This window comes from Labrus bergylta, chromosome 8 (genome assembly GCF_963930695.1).
Source record: "Labrus bergylta chromosome 8, fLabBer1.1, whole genome shotgun sequence".
In the NCBI taxonomy this organism is placed as follows: Eukaryota; Metazoa; Chordata; class Actinopteri; order Labriformes; family Labridae; genus Labrus; species Labrus bergylta.
Window position 1 is genome coordinate 2,051,755 of NC_089202.1, and position 18,117 is coordinate 2,069,871.

At 40.0% G+C, this 18,117-nt stretch overlaps 1 protein-coding gene across 11 annotated transcripts in view; it reads right to left on the reverse strand.

The window, feature by feature from the left end:
- snap91a (synaptosome associated protein 91a) overlaps positions 1-18,117 on the reverse strand; it is a 60,621-nt gene that overhangs the window by 30,036 nt on the left and 12,468 nt on the right. For all 11 annotated transcript variants that reach the window (XM_065958248.1, XM_065958249.1, XM_065958247.1 and 8 more), the window contains 7 exons: positions 9,893-10,035; positions 6,136-6,211; positions 4,677-4,779; positions 4,206-4,299; positions 3,371-3,482; positions 2,059-2,165; positions 1,936-1,977 (listed from right to left, as the gene is read on the reverse strand). In XM_065958248.1, the coding sequence (XP_065814320.1) occupies positions 1,936-1,977; positions 2,059-2,165; positions 3,371-3,482; positions 4,206-4,299; positions 4,677-4,779; positions 6,136-6,211; positions 9,893-10,035 (677 nt within the window). The remainder of the gene's footprint in view (positions 1-1,935; positions 1,978-2,058; positions 2,166-3,370; positions 3,483-4,205; positions 4,300-4,676; positions 4,780-6,135; positions 6,212-9,892; positions 10,036-18,117) is intronic.

Here is an 18,117-nt window from a genome sequence, read left to right on the forward strand (position 1 = left end):
ATAAAGTGGCATCTAAAACTGAGATTAATACACTTGAGCTTGAGAGACAGGGAGGATTGATATAGTTTGCTCCTCTGGACACATTAATAAGGTTTTATCATCAATGCTGTGCCACATTCACACACAGCAGCCACTGATATATGCAGGTTGGGCTGTGAGGATTAATGAGGGCTGTGAGGATTAATGATCTCTTTCTGCTGATTTATGGAGGAGTAATACTTCAAACACTGTTGCATACCTGCTATTGGACATGTTGGAATCTAAAAATGGAGGGAATAGGTCTGTATTCATTATTTATGTGGCATATTATCAGGCTAGCTGAGGGACACCTTTTCCTAAGAAACAAGCAAGTATTTAGAGTCAGTCACTAAGGAGACAGAGATTAGCCTCCAAAATGTTTCCACAGTCAACATCAAAATGTAAAGTACTCTCAAGACTTTTCAGGGGTAAAAAAATGGTGTATAGCATCTGTTGTTCATGTGCCTTCAAGAAAGTTGTTGAGGGGGGCAATAAGTAAACATGTGTCAGCAAAATTCAGGACTCTAGTAAGAATAACGTTCAAAATGTGTCAAATATTGTGTAGTGGCTCCCTCTAGCAGATAATAAGTTTACCTTTAGCCAGGACTTATTTTTGCCCTCAGACAGAATCAAGGCAGATAGCATGGCCTATTTCAGGTTAAATGATAAGCTAAGCTAGCTGCCCTCTTGCTTTAGCTTAATATTTAGCATGTAGATCGAAGTGTTTCATCAATCTTCTCAACTAATTCTAAGTTAAAAATGAATACATGTTAAACTACATTTTATTTTGCCAACAAATCCAGTCCAGTAACATGATACAGGTTATTAGTTTTAGTTAAAGCTAACCTTATGCCCTCCTTGCATGTCCTCCAACAAGAAGTTAGGGATATAAAACGGTTTCTGAAGATCTTCAAAAACACCCCATCTCCCACTCAATTATACATCAATACGATAATACATGTCGTGGATAGGTTTCATAACATTAGCTTTCTGTAGTCTGAGTTTAGCATTAGAGCATGCTTTCATGCAATCCATACTGTCATATTTGAAAGGACAACTTGAGCTTATAGAGGTTCCGCAACAGTTTTTGAGCGTACTCACTAGAGGCTCATTCCAGGACAAACCAGGAGAAATCAGGTGTCTTTTTTATTTTTTACTGGGATTCACTTATTTAATCAGGAATCAAAAAAGGCAACATGTGACTCTATCTGTTATGGAAGCTCTGCAGCACAGGTCAACGTTTACAATCTGCTGTGTCTTTATACAGTCGTTGAACTAAAGCTATGTTTAGCTCAGAGTTTTAGCAGCGGGAAACAATGCTTAGTCAGCAGCATTGCTCAGCATAACACAGCTTAACCAATCGCCTAATCAAGTCATGTCATCCCACTTCATCACAGTGCTGATGTCTGAATACTGGGTGTGCACTCGCTCCTGTGCAGGGTGCTTCAGCTCAGTGCACTCAAAGAGAGTTCAAATGTTGACCTTCCCTAAGCTGTTTGCTCCCAGAAGCTAGCTCTGTGCACTATACTCACTACTCACACTCTCAGCCTCAATGATCAATCTGCATCTCTGCAAGTGAACAGACAAAGGGGGGGCCACATGGGCAGTCAATCACCACAGATCCACAGCTCATTGGTTTGAAGTGCTCATAGCTTACAGCGGGATATGCCTGTTTTATAATACACTGTGGCTGTCTGTGAATGATTATAATCAAGGGAGAGAGATTATGCTCAGCACAGCAGGAGGGAAGAAGAAGTAGCGTTAGACATTCAAAGTACATGCATCACAGAACACAATACACATATGCTTTGTTAGTATGTAGCCTTAAAAAAAATCACAAATCGTTTTCAGTTAAAAAGTATGAAAACATAAGTTTAGAAAACAGATAAAGGTAAGAGAAGTCTTTGATGGTCTTACCTGGGTAAGTTCAGGGATGTCATTTTTGTCTATTCCCACTTGCTGTAACAGAAGACGGGGACATTTCAATGCAACAGTTACCAACCAGAGCAAGATCATGCTCTTCATTATTTGATACACTACCTCTGCTAATTTGAAGAACTCTGAAACGCGGGTCATTCGTGTCAGGAATCTCTTGTAGATCTCAAGCCCGTCTTTACACTGGCTTCTTTTCATCTGGAAAAATTTCTCTAGACAACAGAGACCATGAATATGAAAATGCATATTCAAGTAGAATCTCGCAATGTTTTATTTATTTTTTTCCTGTGAAAGGAAACAATACCGACAAAAAAGTGTATCATGTTATCTTTGTACCTAACCTGGATGTATTTTAGTCCTGTGTGCCGGAAGCTTGAACACACATCAGTCAGGTGAACAATTGCACTGGTTGGCATGTTTCATAACCATTAAACACAATCTATGTTATTGTGAAATGATCTGACATGCACGTTTTTGTATCTGTAAAAACTCATTAAAGTCTTCACTAAGAAATAGTCCCAGTCAAAGCAAGTGTTATTTAAAAATAGAACTATGGATATGTGACCCAATCAAAATCATTTATTTCATCAGTATTTTAGAAAGAAACGTCTCAGGGCTGAGCGGGACTGCTTGGATAAGGATGGAAGTATTTTAGAGAAAGACTAACACATTAAAGGAAGAATGTGTGTCATTTTACTCATTTTATAGCAGAAATTAAGTCTATCCTGTGTAAATATCTCTCTGAGTCATGACTGTCTACGATGACTGTGAAGCATGAGTCCCGCCAGCTGTATTTGTTGTCAGAGCAGTGTTTTCATCATGTTTACATGGAATGGGACGGTCTTGTGTTTAAAGCTGTTTTAGTCAAGGACTAGAGAAAAGAAGAGCAACATTGCAGACTCACTGCTTATTTGGATGCATCGTAAGTGTCTTTAGCTCACGGCCATTCTGTGTCAATTCATGTGCAATATGAAGATATAAGCTAACTAAAGTGTGCTAACATCAGCATGCTAACACAACATGGGCAATTGCAACTCGAGCAAAAGACAATTTTGTCCGATGCTTGCGCTTAATGGTGCTTAATTATGGTTTATTCTGATAACTCCTTCGTGCCAACGCGAGTGGAGAGGGGTAGAGGTGTGCCACTGGAGGAGAGCGGAGGCTTCAGGATAACGGAGGTGTATGCTCGCCCAATCAGCAGTTTGTATTGGTTTAATGCTGGTGCTCAAGGGCCACATCTACTGGATCAAAAAGTCACACATTCCTTCTTTAATGGTTGGGTTTTTCTATGGTGTTGTTGATATACGTATATGGGATGTTAAAGTTAATTATAGCATTCTTGAAAAAAAAATAGATCCACAGTGTTCATTGATGGTTCAATCAATCAAGAAAGAAAGGGAAAAAAGTGACTTTTTACCGAGGAGGTTAATGATGCCGTCATTGTAGCAGGCGTATAATTTGATCAGATCTTTGAAGAGGAGCAGGAAGCAGGCGTTTATCACATTGTTGTTCAGCTCTTGTTGATGCACCTACAAGATGCACAGTGTGGTAAAAGATATCACAGATGAACAGATGGGACACAAAATAACAAACACAGACAAAAGACAGGTCTATTTCACCAACGGCTGACAATGTTATTATTTTTTTTTTTATTTGTAAAGGGACCATGTACAATATTTAACATTAATGTTGCCATTTGATGCAGCTAGTTTACATCTGCAGTCCCTCACAAGTCAACCCAATGCAAAGTGAAAGAAAAGTGAGTTTTTGTGGTGTTTTTCAGTCTCTGTGTTTGAAGTAAACAAAATGGAAAATGGAGGTTGACATCTACACCATGGGTATTCATGTTGTCTCTGTTACAGTAGACATCTATTTTTACTTTTAAGGTATGTTTTGGGGCTGTTTATCACTTTATTTTAGGGATAGGACAGTGGATAGATTCAGGGATTCGGGAGGAAGAGAGTGGAAAATGAAATGCGGGAAATGAGCCAGAGGTCGGACTCAAACCTGGGCAGCCCACTTGGAGGACTATGGCCTCCGTACATGGGGCGAACACAATCACCACTATGCTGCCCGCGCCCCCAGTAGCCATCAGTAAACCCTTCGAGAATGGTCTGTAACTGACGAGTCCCCATGGGTGCTTCTACATGTCAGCTTTATTGGCAGCTCTTCTCACACCTCTGTTTTATCCCTCGTCCAAATCAGTAACCTTTGCAAAATGGCTTTGCTCTCTATTATGGAGTGTCACTCACCTCAAAATCCAGCAGCGCGTCAATCTGGCTCTGCAGGGTGGGCATTCCTTTCAACAGCTTCTCTACTGACATGGTCCTCATCGCTCCCTCAGCTCTGACACAGAGGATGATATAGAAACAGTAAGAGTCATGTAGCAACTCCTAGACATACAGATTGTTGCCTACATGCAGTCTGTTTACTGAAGAATACCTGTCTGTACCTGACACACATATATCATTCACCCATGTGTCTGATCTCTATTCTGAAGTCTGCAGTTTACTTTGTGTCAGCTAGCTAAACAAAGCCGTCCAGCCTGTGAGTATGAGTAATAACACATTCTGTATTCATCCCTGCACTCTGTACACCCAGTAAAGACATGCACTCTGCCAAACGCCTGGCTGGAGGTAGCTGAGTCTACAGAGGGGGTTGAGTTCCATAATGTTGCTGAAATAGTCATACAGCAAGGCACAGTCGTGAGGAAAAAACAGTACCCCTTCTTGACTCGGACAAAGTCAAAAGACATCTGTCTGTAGGCGAAGGACTTCTCGTTCAGATAGCGGCTGTAGCGTCTGATGAACGTGGACATGTCGTAGCCTGAGGAAGACACAGAACATAAGCACATGTTCAGTCTCAAATGCCAGCAGAGGTAAGGGTATTAGTAGGCCTTTGAAAGGGTCATAAATCAAGCAAAGCATGTCAAGCATGTCTTCATAACCTCAGTAATAATGGTGAGTACTGTTTGCATCTTATACATGTAATATGTGATGTGTAGGTTATAAACTGTCTTAGGTGGTCTCATCTTATTCTTTAAAAATAAAGCTTCATTTTGTTCTTTTCTACTGTCCAAGTGATTATTCATTTTGATGAGGAGATTAAAACCACTCCCTCGTCTGAGCACAGAGTCTAAACCCAGGAACTATTAGCTTAATACTGATGGGATTCTGTCTTTTGTCAGTGTGTGAGATCCATTGGCTCAGTATTAAAATTAAAATGTCTCTTTTGGCTTTGAAAACATCAACCACGATCACACGCTGACACGCCGACACAAACACTTGAAGGAATCTTGATGTTCATGTGTTACTTTTAATGACAGCTGTCCTTTTCTATCGGAAAGGTATCCTTAAATGACTTCTTTCCCTGATTTCCGACTCTATCCACTATCCTATTTCTACAATAAAGGCACAAAAAGCCCAAAAATAAATCTTTTATTTATTTATTTTTTTTTACTTGACCTTCAAGGGGGGCATTAGGGGGGACGGGCCGCCCCCCTAATATGATGGTAGGGGAAACACTGCACATGGCACATTATTTTGAAATACGTTTTGTATGTCAAACTCTGCCTTTTCTTTATTTGTGTTTATAATTCACGTCATACAAACATCCTCTTATTCCGTCTTGTAATTATGTACAAAATTAGGTAAAGAAAAACATTGTCAGAGAGGAGCTGACTCTTAGAGATGACATGTTCACTGACACACCGCTACAGCTCAGCATGAAGACTAGTTCAGGTGGGAAACAGCACCATCAAAGATTAAGGAAAACATACATAGACTTTAATATACAGAATGTGTCTGTTAACTTCATCCCAGTCTGGTCAACCCTTGAAGACAAAATGTCCATTAAAAACAGACTATGAACCCAGTGTTTATCACCATGGGAGATTGCACCTATCTCCATGGAGATGGGTTTAATTGAGGGGAGCACGGAATAGAAAAGCTTAGACTGAAGAATGGATAGAAAAACATTGTTGTAGTAAAGTATAGACTTCTTTTCTGTTGCACTTCTTGTGTTTGTCTAAAATCAAGTTATTCTGTCCTCAGTTCATCTGTTTAAGGGGGAATGATATGGGTATCATAACATTCCCCCTTAAGTGAGTAAAACCCAGAATGTAGAACTTAGGGTTAAAGAAAGATGGAGGGACAATCAGGAAGGAAAGAAACAAAAACCCACCATGGGATCCAGTTTTGTCCAGGAAGTTGGCAAGGTTGAACAATGTGTTTCGAGATGCCAGCAACTGAATAAATTTCTGAAGGAGAAAAAAGAAGTTTAGTTCTACTTCAAGCACAAAATGTCACACATGAGAAACAGCCTCTCATTTTTTTTCTGAAAGAAGTAGCTGAAGTTAGCACTGATTACCAAAAATGTACACGTTTAGGGTTACTTACTATAAACAACTAGTAATCATATTTATTGCAGAATAGAATGAACGATACATATCAGGAAGACTAAATCTATATATAATTTGAGAAACACCAACAGTAAACACCACAGTTATGAACTAAACTGTATATTCCAGCAGTGATGGTTTAGGATTTTTTAAACAGATGGCTCAATTTAAAAATAGGAAACAACCCAGCTTTTTGAAGTTCACAGCTTTCTCAAAGAGACCGTTCACCAAACCTGTGAAGCTGCCTGCAACTGAGGGTGGAGGTGTTATTCTTGACTAGAGTTATTTTTTATGTAGCATTGAGCGAGCACTGAAGCAGCAGTCGTGAGTGGAAGGGCGTTAATATTAATAAGACGCAGGGAGAGGACCAGGAAACAAAGCATGGTCAAGACATGAGGCTCCCTCTGCAGAGGATGAGCTTACTCCAGTGACACACATGGAGATGAAAAACAACACACACACACACACACACACACACACACACACACACACACACACACACACACACACACACACACACACACACACACACACACACACTGCTGATGCTTATTCAGTGGCTTCATTTACACAACGGGGAGCACAATAACATGAAGGGAGGTTCAGAATGAAAACACCTCCCTGGAGAATTTGTGAGCTACACATTACCTCCCCTCCTCCTTTCATCCCCTCCCCTCCCTCTCTCTCTCTCTCTCTCTCTCTCTCTCTCTCAAAGATGGCTAAAAATAAACCAGAACCAAGATGCATATTGTAAACACACAGTGTTTTGCCTTGTCAAACATGATTTCATGACTCAAAAACATTTAGGACACGCAAACCAGAGCACAAACATTTGGGGGAGGGGAGGGGGGTGCTCCCTTTGTTTCATTGCACTGTCTCTTTCCTTATTTGACATCACTTTATCAATATATCACTGTTTCCTTTGAGTAATCTGCAGTTCTGTGGCAGCTTGTGCACTTTGATGGGCTGTAAAGCTGCATCTGTCTATCTCTTTGCTTTCTCCCTTGTTGCCCTGTCATGGCCTTTATCTTTCTACAGCTGTCAGGACATGAACGGGGTCAGGGGGGTGAAGACAGGACAACAAAGGGTCAGTCCCTTTGCTCATCCAGGGACTGCTGATAACATCTATGGAATAAATGTACAAACTCAGAGTGTATGGTGTAGAAAGAAAGAAAAAGAGTCAGAAGGTTAAATAATATACAAGGACAATCCATTGCTATTATCTCTCCGACTAACTTTACATATACTTTATTGTACCTTCATATGGACTTTATCTGTCCAAAAACAATATTTAAAATAACTGCAGCAGTCTGTAAAATCGAAGGCAATTTCAGACTTAGGTGATAATTATTTTTCTGTTCATCACCAGATGCATTGTCTGGGACATTACACATTGGGCCAGATCCACAAAAGGGGTTGCGCTACTTTTGCGGGTGCTAGACCTGTGCAAATGAAAGATAACGTGGAATCCACACAGCATGCACAAAGGGTGAAATGTGCACAAACTGCACACAAACTGCACACATACTACACTGCCAAGCAGATAGCGTCCAGGGTGTGCCTGTTTCATTTGCAGCTATGTAAATAAGGGAAAATTAAAAAATGTGGTGTTCCTAAGCAAATGAGCCGTGTTGCAAATACCATCTACACACAGTAGACTAGCGCTAATTGCATCAGGCCATTACATCAGTGCTATTTCACGCCATTGACACATTAAATCAGTATTAAATCGGTGCAATTTCTCCTTCAATCTATTTTCTGCTTACACAGATAAATGCAAAAGGAGGGCACATTGCACTTAGCTAGTGGTCACTGAGGCACTGAATTTATAATGTATGTCACACACAAACTCTCAAGTGATCAGGAAAGCAATTCCCACCTCTGTATGACTTGAAAAATAAATGTTCTGGTAAAGTTTGGAGATGTTACTTTGGCATTATTATTATTATTATTATTATTATTATTAATAATATAATCAGGGCTTGAATCAGCCACCACCACCACCTGTGTTGTCGTTGCTCGTCCCATCCAGAGAGAAAGCTTTGTGACAGAAATTTAACATTTTCAAGTCTGGCATCAAAATAAATCCTGTAAAAGTTCCCCCTCCCCTCCCAGCTCATCATCTTCAGCTCCATCAGCTTAGTGTGCAGCTGCACACAGCATAGAGGTGCAGCCAGCTTGTCTCCACATGAAGGTGGAAAACAAGAGCAGACTTTAGAAAAGCAGGACCACCCTGTGGGCGTGTTAGCATCAGCATATCATTAGTGCAAAGACTTTTTATAGATAGGGTGTTTAAACAGGGCAGATTGCGGGTGCTATTAATGGGTGCAATCCATTCTTAGGGGCCCATTGTGTTTGAACCCATTGTTAATTAGTGCCAATCTAAAGCTATTGGCAATATTACCTAAATCCAAACCCTTGAACTGAACTTGTTGTGTATCAGCACTATGGATGCACTCTTAGGATGTGACCTTTATGATTTACAGTTGACACCCCATTGACAGGAAAATTCAAGATTTGTAAAACATTTCTTTCTTCAGAGATCAAATATATTTTGACATTATGTAAGCAGGCTCCTTCATCAAGGTGGTCAGCAGGTTTGCTATCTGATTAGTATTTAAAGCATCCAGTTTAAAACATCAACGTATAATGACAGTAAAGCAGCCTGATATCAGACCTGGTATTTTCCTTTAATGCATTTGTATTTTAATCAACAGTCACTTGTGACCATTACGTCCTTTATAACTATGTCCCAGCCCTCTGTATCTGTAGTTAAAAACATCTCTTAAATACATCTTTAAGAATCCCTGATGCTCGGATCCCTTTTTATTTATGTCATGTTTATTTGTATAAGGACAGGAATAGATGAATGCCCATCCTTAGATGGACTTTTAAAATACATCCACTAAACAACAAATAGAAAAAAAACATTAAAACAGAACCATACAGGATACAAGATATGCCTCTATAGAAAAAGAAAAGCTTTTGTTCAGAGTGAACAACAGAAATCTTGCCTTTTCGGAAACTTGACCAAATTTCAGTCCAACATATTTGGTGTTATTTGAAACTCTGGAAACTTCCCCAAAAACATTTAAAAAAAAAAAAATATATTATTAATGAAGTTATCTCTATCCTTTGACCCACATAACACAGCTGAATAGATATCACGTTTTCAGTTTCTTATTACATGAACACTGTAGAAGCCAGTCTGTGCGCTACTGCAGCTTATTTTTTAAACGGGTATTTGTGACCTTCTGTCTTTTGCAGAACGTAGACAGAAAAAATACAGATATACAAGAAATACAGTTCTGCCCTGTTTCATTTTGACTTCCTGGTAGAACCATTTCCAGTGGAACCATCTTCTCCTAGCTTTACTTAAGGGATGCAACAACACTTTGGTGGCAATTTGATCATCTGGAGGTTCACTGTGCTCAAGTGGAGACAAATGATTTTCTACTTCCCCTTGCTGCTTTTACCAGACATCCAAATCAAAAACATTCAAGTATTTTCACGTGTGTAAAGATTATTTCAAAACATCACCTCATTGCCATGCACCATGAGATGGTGTGTAGTGATCAGGGCTTTGAAGACCACCACCCAGCTGGCATTTCCAGCCCTCTCCATTAGCGTGTCGACCATCTGGGGGACATTCACAGTGGTCTCCTGGCTGGCCTGGATCAGGTCTGAGAAACAACAAGGAGGTCAGATGATGTTTAATATTAGGGGAGAGATTCAGCTCTGATGAAGCGGGTACTGAACACCTTGAGTTTGAATAACACAACACAAACCACTGCACAGAATTTAAAAGAAGGAGACAGATGGGTGAGAAATGACAAACAGGGGTGTGCGTTGCATTTCACAGCTGCACTCTCTCGAATCCTAATACTCGGTTTAATTGTTTCCCTCGAATAGTGCGTCCTCACATATGCAAATGAAATGACATAGTTTGAAGTATTCTGAGTCAATCAACCTATTTTCAAGCTATTGCAAGGTAGTGATTGAATTTCAGTCTCATCAAAAGATACTCCCTTTAAGTAATAAAATAAGTGTACATAATTAAACACGTTATTTTAAATGCAAATTTCCTGAGAGCTGATTTCAGCACAGGGACAGATGGTAAGTGTGAGGGTTAGACCTGTGGTGTTGGTTGGGTCCAGTCAATCAGAAGCCTGTTAAATAAGTAGCAAATTTATTTGTGCAAGCCAGAGAAGCTAATGTAAACAGAAGTGCATCTGGTAGGATACTGCTGTTTCTCCATCTCTCCTGAAATGAATGTAGATGAGTGCTTCACATTATGCCTGCATTGCCTGATATGAGTCACAGCTTTGTTCGTTTCTGCAGCCAGTCGTTACGAGCGCACGAGAACCATAGCAGAGGGAGAGAGCAGATCTAAAAAGGAAAACAGAGCTGCCACTTTGTTCATACTGAGTTGTAGTGACAAAAACATATCATGATTATCATACCACAGTTATCTTTAATTATTAACATAATAAAACTATTCTATGAGCAAACATGTAACATCTTCAAATATATCATCTAGACCAGGGGCTCCCAAACTTTGCAAAGGACCCCGTTAGAGAATAGCATTAACATTTGGCCCTCTGGCTAAGACCCTCCTCTTGCAGCATTTCTTAAATTCTTTGTACATTGTACAATACATACAACTAATAAATATGTTTCATTAATTTAAAAACAAAAACCAAGTTGCATTGGGAAAATACAATTAGTAGAATATAATCGGGGCTTTTTTTAAGGAACAACTGAAATAACTACCATGTGCTAATTGCTACGTATCAATAGGCTTGTTTACATTTGTGGCTCATAATGTTATAATAAGTCAAATTTACAGTTTTTCTGAACTCCCCGCAACAAATAAATGAGGCAACGCCTGCGAGCTAGTCCAGGCAGAATACTCCAGATGCACTGATTTCACACTCGACCTGCGTCATTATCCATTATCACCTGTCAAACACCACCTTAGCGGTCTATTTAAACTACAAGATTTCCAGTCTGTCCATCTGCTCTTTCATCGCCAGCTTTGACCTGCACCAGTACTGTACTCTTCATCAGCCCCAGCACCATCCCAGCATCCACCTGTAGGCTCTGACTGGTGGTTAAAGATGTCATCCCATTACTCCTCAAATTTCTGCATGTGAAATTTCTGCACTGCGAGGAGTGATGAGGTCGGAGCCTTGACGCCAAACACAAACTGTGTTCTGCTGCTGCGATAAATATTTGAAACGAATACAAACGTGAGTTGTCTGACTGAAATACATTTATTCAGGCTCCCTTTTAGAGTGCACAGACATCTGAAAACAGCTCATTTCCATTAACCCCCACTAAACTGGAACACTAACATCTACATTTTAATAATTTTAACAGGACACTGACAAACCAATACTGTAGAATACCTTACTAGTGAGACCAATATGTAGTTGAGTTTACTTTCTTCTCTTTATCAGTGTCTGACAGATTAAAGGATATCCCCAAGTCAAGAATATCTATTCAGTGTCAAATAGGAGAGCTGCCCATGGTACACCTCAGGGCATATCTTCAGACACTGTGTGAGGAATGAGATAAGTGGATGTGTAGGCAGAGTGATGGACAGGTAGGGAGAGAAAACATGATGCCATCATTTTCAAAGCATTGATTCAGCAGAGCAGGGCCGATGCAGATCAGTTAGAGTCCTGTGACTCATTATTAGTGTCATATCTGTTCCTGCACATTTACTGCCAGATAATAAGGAGGCATATTGTCCTTGATTGACCTTTCCTTCCTGACTCAATACAGACTAAATGTCACACAGGACAAATTCTATCAATGAACCATGGAACAATAAGCAAAACGTAATGAAACTGTTTTAACCATAAAAGAGAAATAATACAAGATGACTCTTTCTTAGAGCTTTTGGTAATTCCACTTTATAATGTTGGATGTAAAATGAACATGTCAATTCATTTGCACCTTACTTTTTTTCATAAAAAAGGGTAGCAACAACAATTTGCAGTTTTAGTCAAGTGCTTGACCAAGAGCAGTTATTTCCAGGAGTCTTTTGTTGACACCCTTAAGTAACAAGCAAAGACTCATTATACCCCTTCATACACTGTCCTTGAGCTGTATCATCTGTCCATGGAACACAACTCAACATCTGAATATATCTATCTACCTACATTTACAGACTTTGCTAAAATATTACTATATTATAATATTAGGATGCATTTCATTCTTCAAACTGTTGTTTAAAAGCCAGCATGCCCCAACCTGCATCAAAGATGACATGCACAGGGGTGCGAGGGCCTGTTCAGTGCTGCTTGGAGCCCTAGTTTTACTTGTATCACAGTGGGCTGCTGGAGCCCCAGAGCAGCAGCAGGTTGTCCTCTTATTTGAATAACAAATGTTTGATCCCAGGCTCCTGTACTCTGCATGTCTAAGTACTAAGACAGTGAACCTCAAACTGCTCCTGAAGGTAAAACCCAGAGAAAGAAAGCGTGGGTGGATGAGTAAGTGCAGTCAACTGGGCTCTATGTATAATTCTGATAGATTCAATCAAAATTAAGTATCTTTATGGAAGCATGTGAGTGAATTTTAAAAAACTAAAGCAAAATAATAGAATTGTATTGTCCCTCTGCTCTGCATTGTGATTCCTTCAAACACTACGATACTACTTGAAGCAGTTTCCTGTGGCACTTTCTCTGCCTTAGTGATGACACATTATTATATCTAAAGCAAGTTTTCATGAATGAGTCAAATGAAGTTCACAGTGGGAGTAGCTTTAAAGGTGAATGCATGAATAATCATGTGAAAATGCTTTCAAGGTCATTTTGCCTTCATGGTTATGCTACTGGTCAGCTCGCACTTCAGCTTCCTCCATCATGCTTTCATCATGCAGTAATGAAAGCTGTACACGTCCTCTTCAGTAGTAAGACAGCAGATACACAGACACACACACACAGATAGAGAGAAGGATAATCCCTGCAGGGCTGATGAGTCAGTATCCTGCATCATCCTACGCTTTTCATCGCTCTGTCTCCTGTCTGTCGCTCTGTCTGTCTCACTCTCTGCCCAGCTAACATCCCACAGGGAGGGTCAGAGTCGGACTGTCAGACAAACCAATTACCATGTGTTGAAAAGAGTGCAGCAAGGAACAGATGTACAGAGATGATATTATGAGAGTATATGAGAGTATATTATGTTGCCTGGTAACAAAATTCTAATCAAAATATATCTGAGACACGGACAGGGAAAGTCTCTGTTAGGATTGAATGCTCAACAACAATTCAGCAGGTGACAGAAGGTTTTTAATGTCTTTCATCTCATTGAGTTTTGATTTATCACCTGCAAACGTCACTGTTTAAGGCTCATTGCTCACATCAAAATCATCTCTGACAGCAGGCTCTAAAACTCACTTTACACTCCATGCCCATCATGATAGACTTTAGATTCAAACTGGTGAACATACTGCAGCAATTAGTAACAACCTTTAAATCCCATGTCTCCTTCTGTTGAGTTAAATAACTGAAATGTTTTCTTTCCTAGGTAGGCAAGAGATACTGCACCCAATGAATACTCATGTAGCTCTCTGTCTGAAGGATGTGTTAATAAGCAACTGCTTGTGAAAAGTTACACATATCAACTTTTTAAGGTAACAATAGATCACTTTATTGATGTATTTAACCACATGATGCCAGCCTAACTATGATGAACGCCGGATGGTAGACAGGCAGGGGGCTCGCCATGCAGAAGTGATGAACCACTGACAGATCCTGCATAGAGACACTATCCAGATGTTAGCCATCAGCTGGTGATCACTAATAACTTACAGGTTCACACACAGAACTACTGATCCTGGAGAACCCAAGCTACAAATACAATGCTGCTTGCATTCAAAGAGATAAAGCTGAACCCCCTGCTGGTACTCTATGAAAGTAAGTAATGAACCAATCTGCTTTAGTACTGTTTTCTGTAAAACCAAAAAGCTGAGTTTTAGACATACAATGGTTAAAAAGGAGCTTTAAAACACGTTTAATGGCAGACAAGATGTACATTCAAAAACATAAAGACTGTTGTAATGAAACAAAATCTATTCTGGTTTAGAAATATTGTAGCTTAACATTCAGCTAATAACCCCCTGTGCTGTGGTCTGGGTATAAAATGTCAGTCCCTCGGTGCTGACCTGCAGATCATGTCCTTCATTAAAAGCCGGAGGAATTTTAACAGTGAGACAAGGTTATTTGTAATATGGGGAAAACTGGAGCCACTATACCATTCTAGACATTCATTATATTATGGTTGTCATAGTAACATGTACTGTATATACACATGCCTTAACATCTCTCCTGTCCTGCTCTGCTCTTTTACAGCCACAGCACCTGAGCTGTCAGTGTGCAGAGAGAAGAAGGATTACTCCGACAAGTTCACATCCTCTTTTGCTTGTGTGTGTGTGTGTGTGTGTGTGTGTGTGTGTGTGTGTGTGTGTGTGTGTGTGTGTGTGTGTGTGTGTGTGTATGATGTATGGCTGGTAAACAAACGTACATGACAAAACTTGTCGCACACTAACACAAACAGACGTTCACATCTCAGTTTAAAATGGAGCCTTTAATGATTCAGCATTCCATCTGAGACAAACAAACATTTATGCACAATATGCAGCCTCGTCTTTTATGCATGAAATGCCTGGTACAGTTTTCTAAAATTGAGATTGCTACAAGCTGACACAGTGGAGAAACACAGGAATGAATTAACCCTTTGTAGTATTTTCCTCTAGCCACAGGTTGATAAGACTCCTTAGAATGTTGTGATCATCCAAAACACATAATAATCACATTAAAGAGTTTCTTTCATGTGATACATACATTTAGAACAATAATCATGGGGCCAGAGGGGTTCATTCTGTATCATCATCGGCTTCTCTCATTTTGGTCTCTGGTGAGTTATGTCTGCAGTTTTCAGAGTGTAGGTCCTTGTTTTATTCTGAGCTGCTGGGAAACAATACACTATTCATATTTATTATAATAATTGTTTAGCTTGGCAGAACACAAATGTGTTTTTCTTTTCTTTCTTTTAAAATAAAATGTTTCTTTTAAGAAGGATTCTTCCTCAATTTAAGTCTTTGCTGGAATTACTGATCGAGCCAAACCATGTGCTAACAAGATGTTAGACTACCCCTTAGTGAACTTGTGTCACTCAGGACAGCTAGTTAAATGGTGTTGTACAGGGGCTGTCTCAAAGCAGGGCTCATCTTAGTTGTTCTGCAAGAATACATCTTTGTACAGTTTTGCTTTTAAATAAATGGTAACATTATGCTAACTAGCTAACAAAATGCATGTTCATATTTTCTAATTAGCATTAACAGAACCTATAAAGCAGAGGCCATGGTTTTAAGAAACATAGAACAAAACGAAGGTTTCTTCAAGGGATACACACGAGGGAAATAGATGTCAGTCATATTGCCATCCCTTGCTACAAGCGCAGTTCCAAACACATGAAGCAATGATAATGAATACGTGTAACACTTGATTTCACTTTGAACCAGCCAAAGTGAAATGGTTTATTTGTGACCTGTTTTATCTTCAATAGGAAACTTTTAGCCTGAAGCTACAGGCTCAGGGCATGGAACTTGTTATTAGTTTTGGGCCATTTACTACCCTGTTGACTATTAGAAATGTACTATTAGAATGTAATATGCAACATTCTGAATATCAGTAAAGCAAAAATAAAATACATATTCCTTATGGAAATATACTTTGGAGTAAGAATTCCTACAAAAAGAAACAATAAAAACTCCCTGCCTCTGTTGATATCCGGTTTGTGTTCACATGGTCGGGGCAGCGCTTCCTTCAGCTTGTTTATGTTTTATTCAGAGGCTCAAAATGTTTCATGTTTTTTCATGTGACCCCTCCCTCTCCAACCGTTTGCCCTGCCACCACATGGGTAGGAGCGACCGAGGAGAACCAACAGACTTTCCAAACCAAGGAAAATACTTTCTAAGGCCAAACAAGACAAACAGATAACAACCAACTCAACTCTGAGATGTATATTATTGCTTGAAATTGATTGCATAATCTTGTCTTCATATGTTTATTAGCTCTAGTCTGCCACTTTCTCTGTGTCAGAGAATCCTGCTAGTGAAACAGGATAGGAGGGGCGGGGGACGTGTGGAGGGGGGGCTGAGAAAAGGAGAAGCATCTGAAGAGAGAATTTATTCTAATCTGAAAATCTGCTCTGAAAGTGGCATCATAAGCCCTTAAGAAATTCAATAACAAGAAAATGAAAGAATACTCCAGGCATATCGTATTAGAGAGGGACCCACTGGGCTGGTATTGATTGAGATCTTCTGCTATCACATTATGGACCTGTGTGCTCTATTGACCCACAGTGTCAGATGACTGTCACTTTATACTACATCTGGATGCTCTGCAGCGTTTACCACACCCAGCATTAACTGAAACAACTCCATTTCTTTTAAATTGCACCCTTAGAATATATCAATAACTGTAAGCGATGCCAAAGCTACTGTGTGTGAGTATGACTGAAGGCAAACTGCCAAGCAAGCAAGCATGCACAGCAGAACACACACAACATATAGACTACACAAGCCTGCACCACACACACCATCCTCCTTATTTGTCCTCCCGTTATGATTTTTTTCTTTTTTTTTTACAAATCTAGGAATGAGAACCACGGGGGACATGCCAAGGTGGTTACCCAGGCAACGGGCTCTCATATTTTCTGTGGCATCCAGAATGCAGTAAGATCCGTTGAAATGTGGCAGTTGCAAAGTCCTGAAAAGGGGGTCATTTAGCTAAAGTCAGAGTCATACCAGCACTGCTAAAAGATTAAACACAGAATTCATATAGAAACATAATAACTGTCGTACATACAGTATATCCTCTAAACTTGTGTTATTTTCTATTTGAAGGTTTCTACTGATCATCAGTGGTGTTGATAGATGACTCATGAGGAGTTGTGCATTCAGTGAAAGTGTACATGCTGTATGTGCAGCATCCAGTACAGGCCATGCTGCATGAGTGATGCCCTGTTGAGCTACACATGAACGGACCATGAAAGTGCAGGGTTTATTTATAGCTCCTCTCACCCTCAAGCAACATACAAGTGGAGGAAAAAGGAAAAAAATTACCCAGAATGCACTCCGTCCCAACGTAGCATAGCACCAATGAAGTGTGGCAGCCACGCAAAGAGGACACCATTGGGATCCCAACACCGTTGAGGCTGGAAGTGACATCTGAGGAGAAAGCTGGCATGCCACACAATACTGCTGCTATTGCATGGTGCACATAGATAGCAAGGCCGTCTTCCTGTAGGAGCTTTGTTTTCAGAAACATTTCACTCAGCCATTGGAGTACATTTAGTTTGTTTGCTGTGATGTTGCTCACATCCGTTCAGTTTGTCTTTAGGATGTGAAAAGTATGTTGTATACAGTGTAGGATAAAAACGACAAATTTCCTAACATTTAAGGTGCGGCTGTGGATCAGTAGTAAAGTTGGTGGTCTCTCAACTGGAAGGTCGGGGGTTCAATCCCCAGCTCCTGCGTGTTGGTGTGTCCTTGTGCAAGACACTGAACCCAAAATTGTGCTCCCTGCTGTGTGTGAATGTGTATGAATGGGATTACTTCAAACTGATGGACACTTGACCAGCTCTGTAATGCTTTCTAATGCTATGTGTAAAACACACTTTGAGAGGTCGGAAGACTAGAAATGCACTTTACTCAAGCTCAAGTACATTCACCATTTACCATTTAAAGGAGA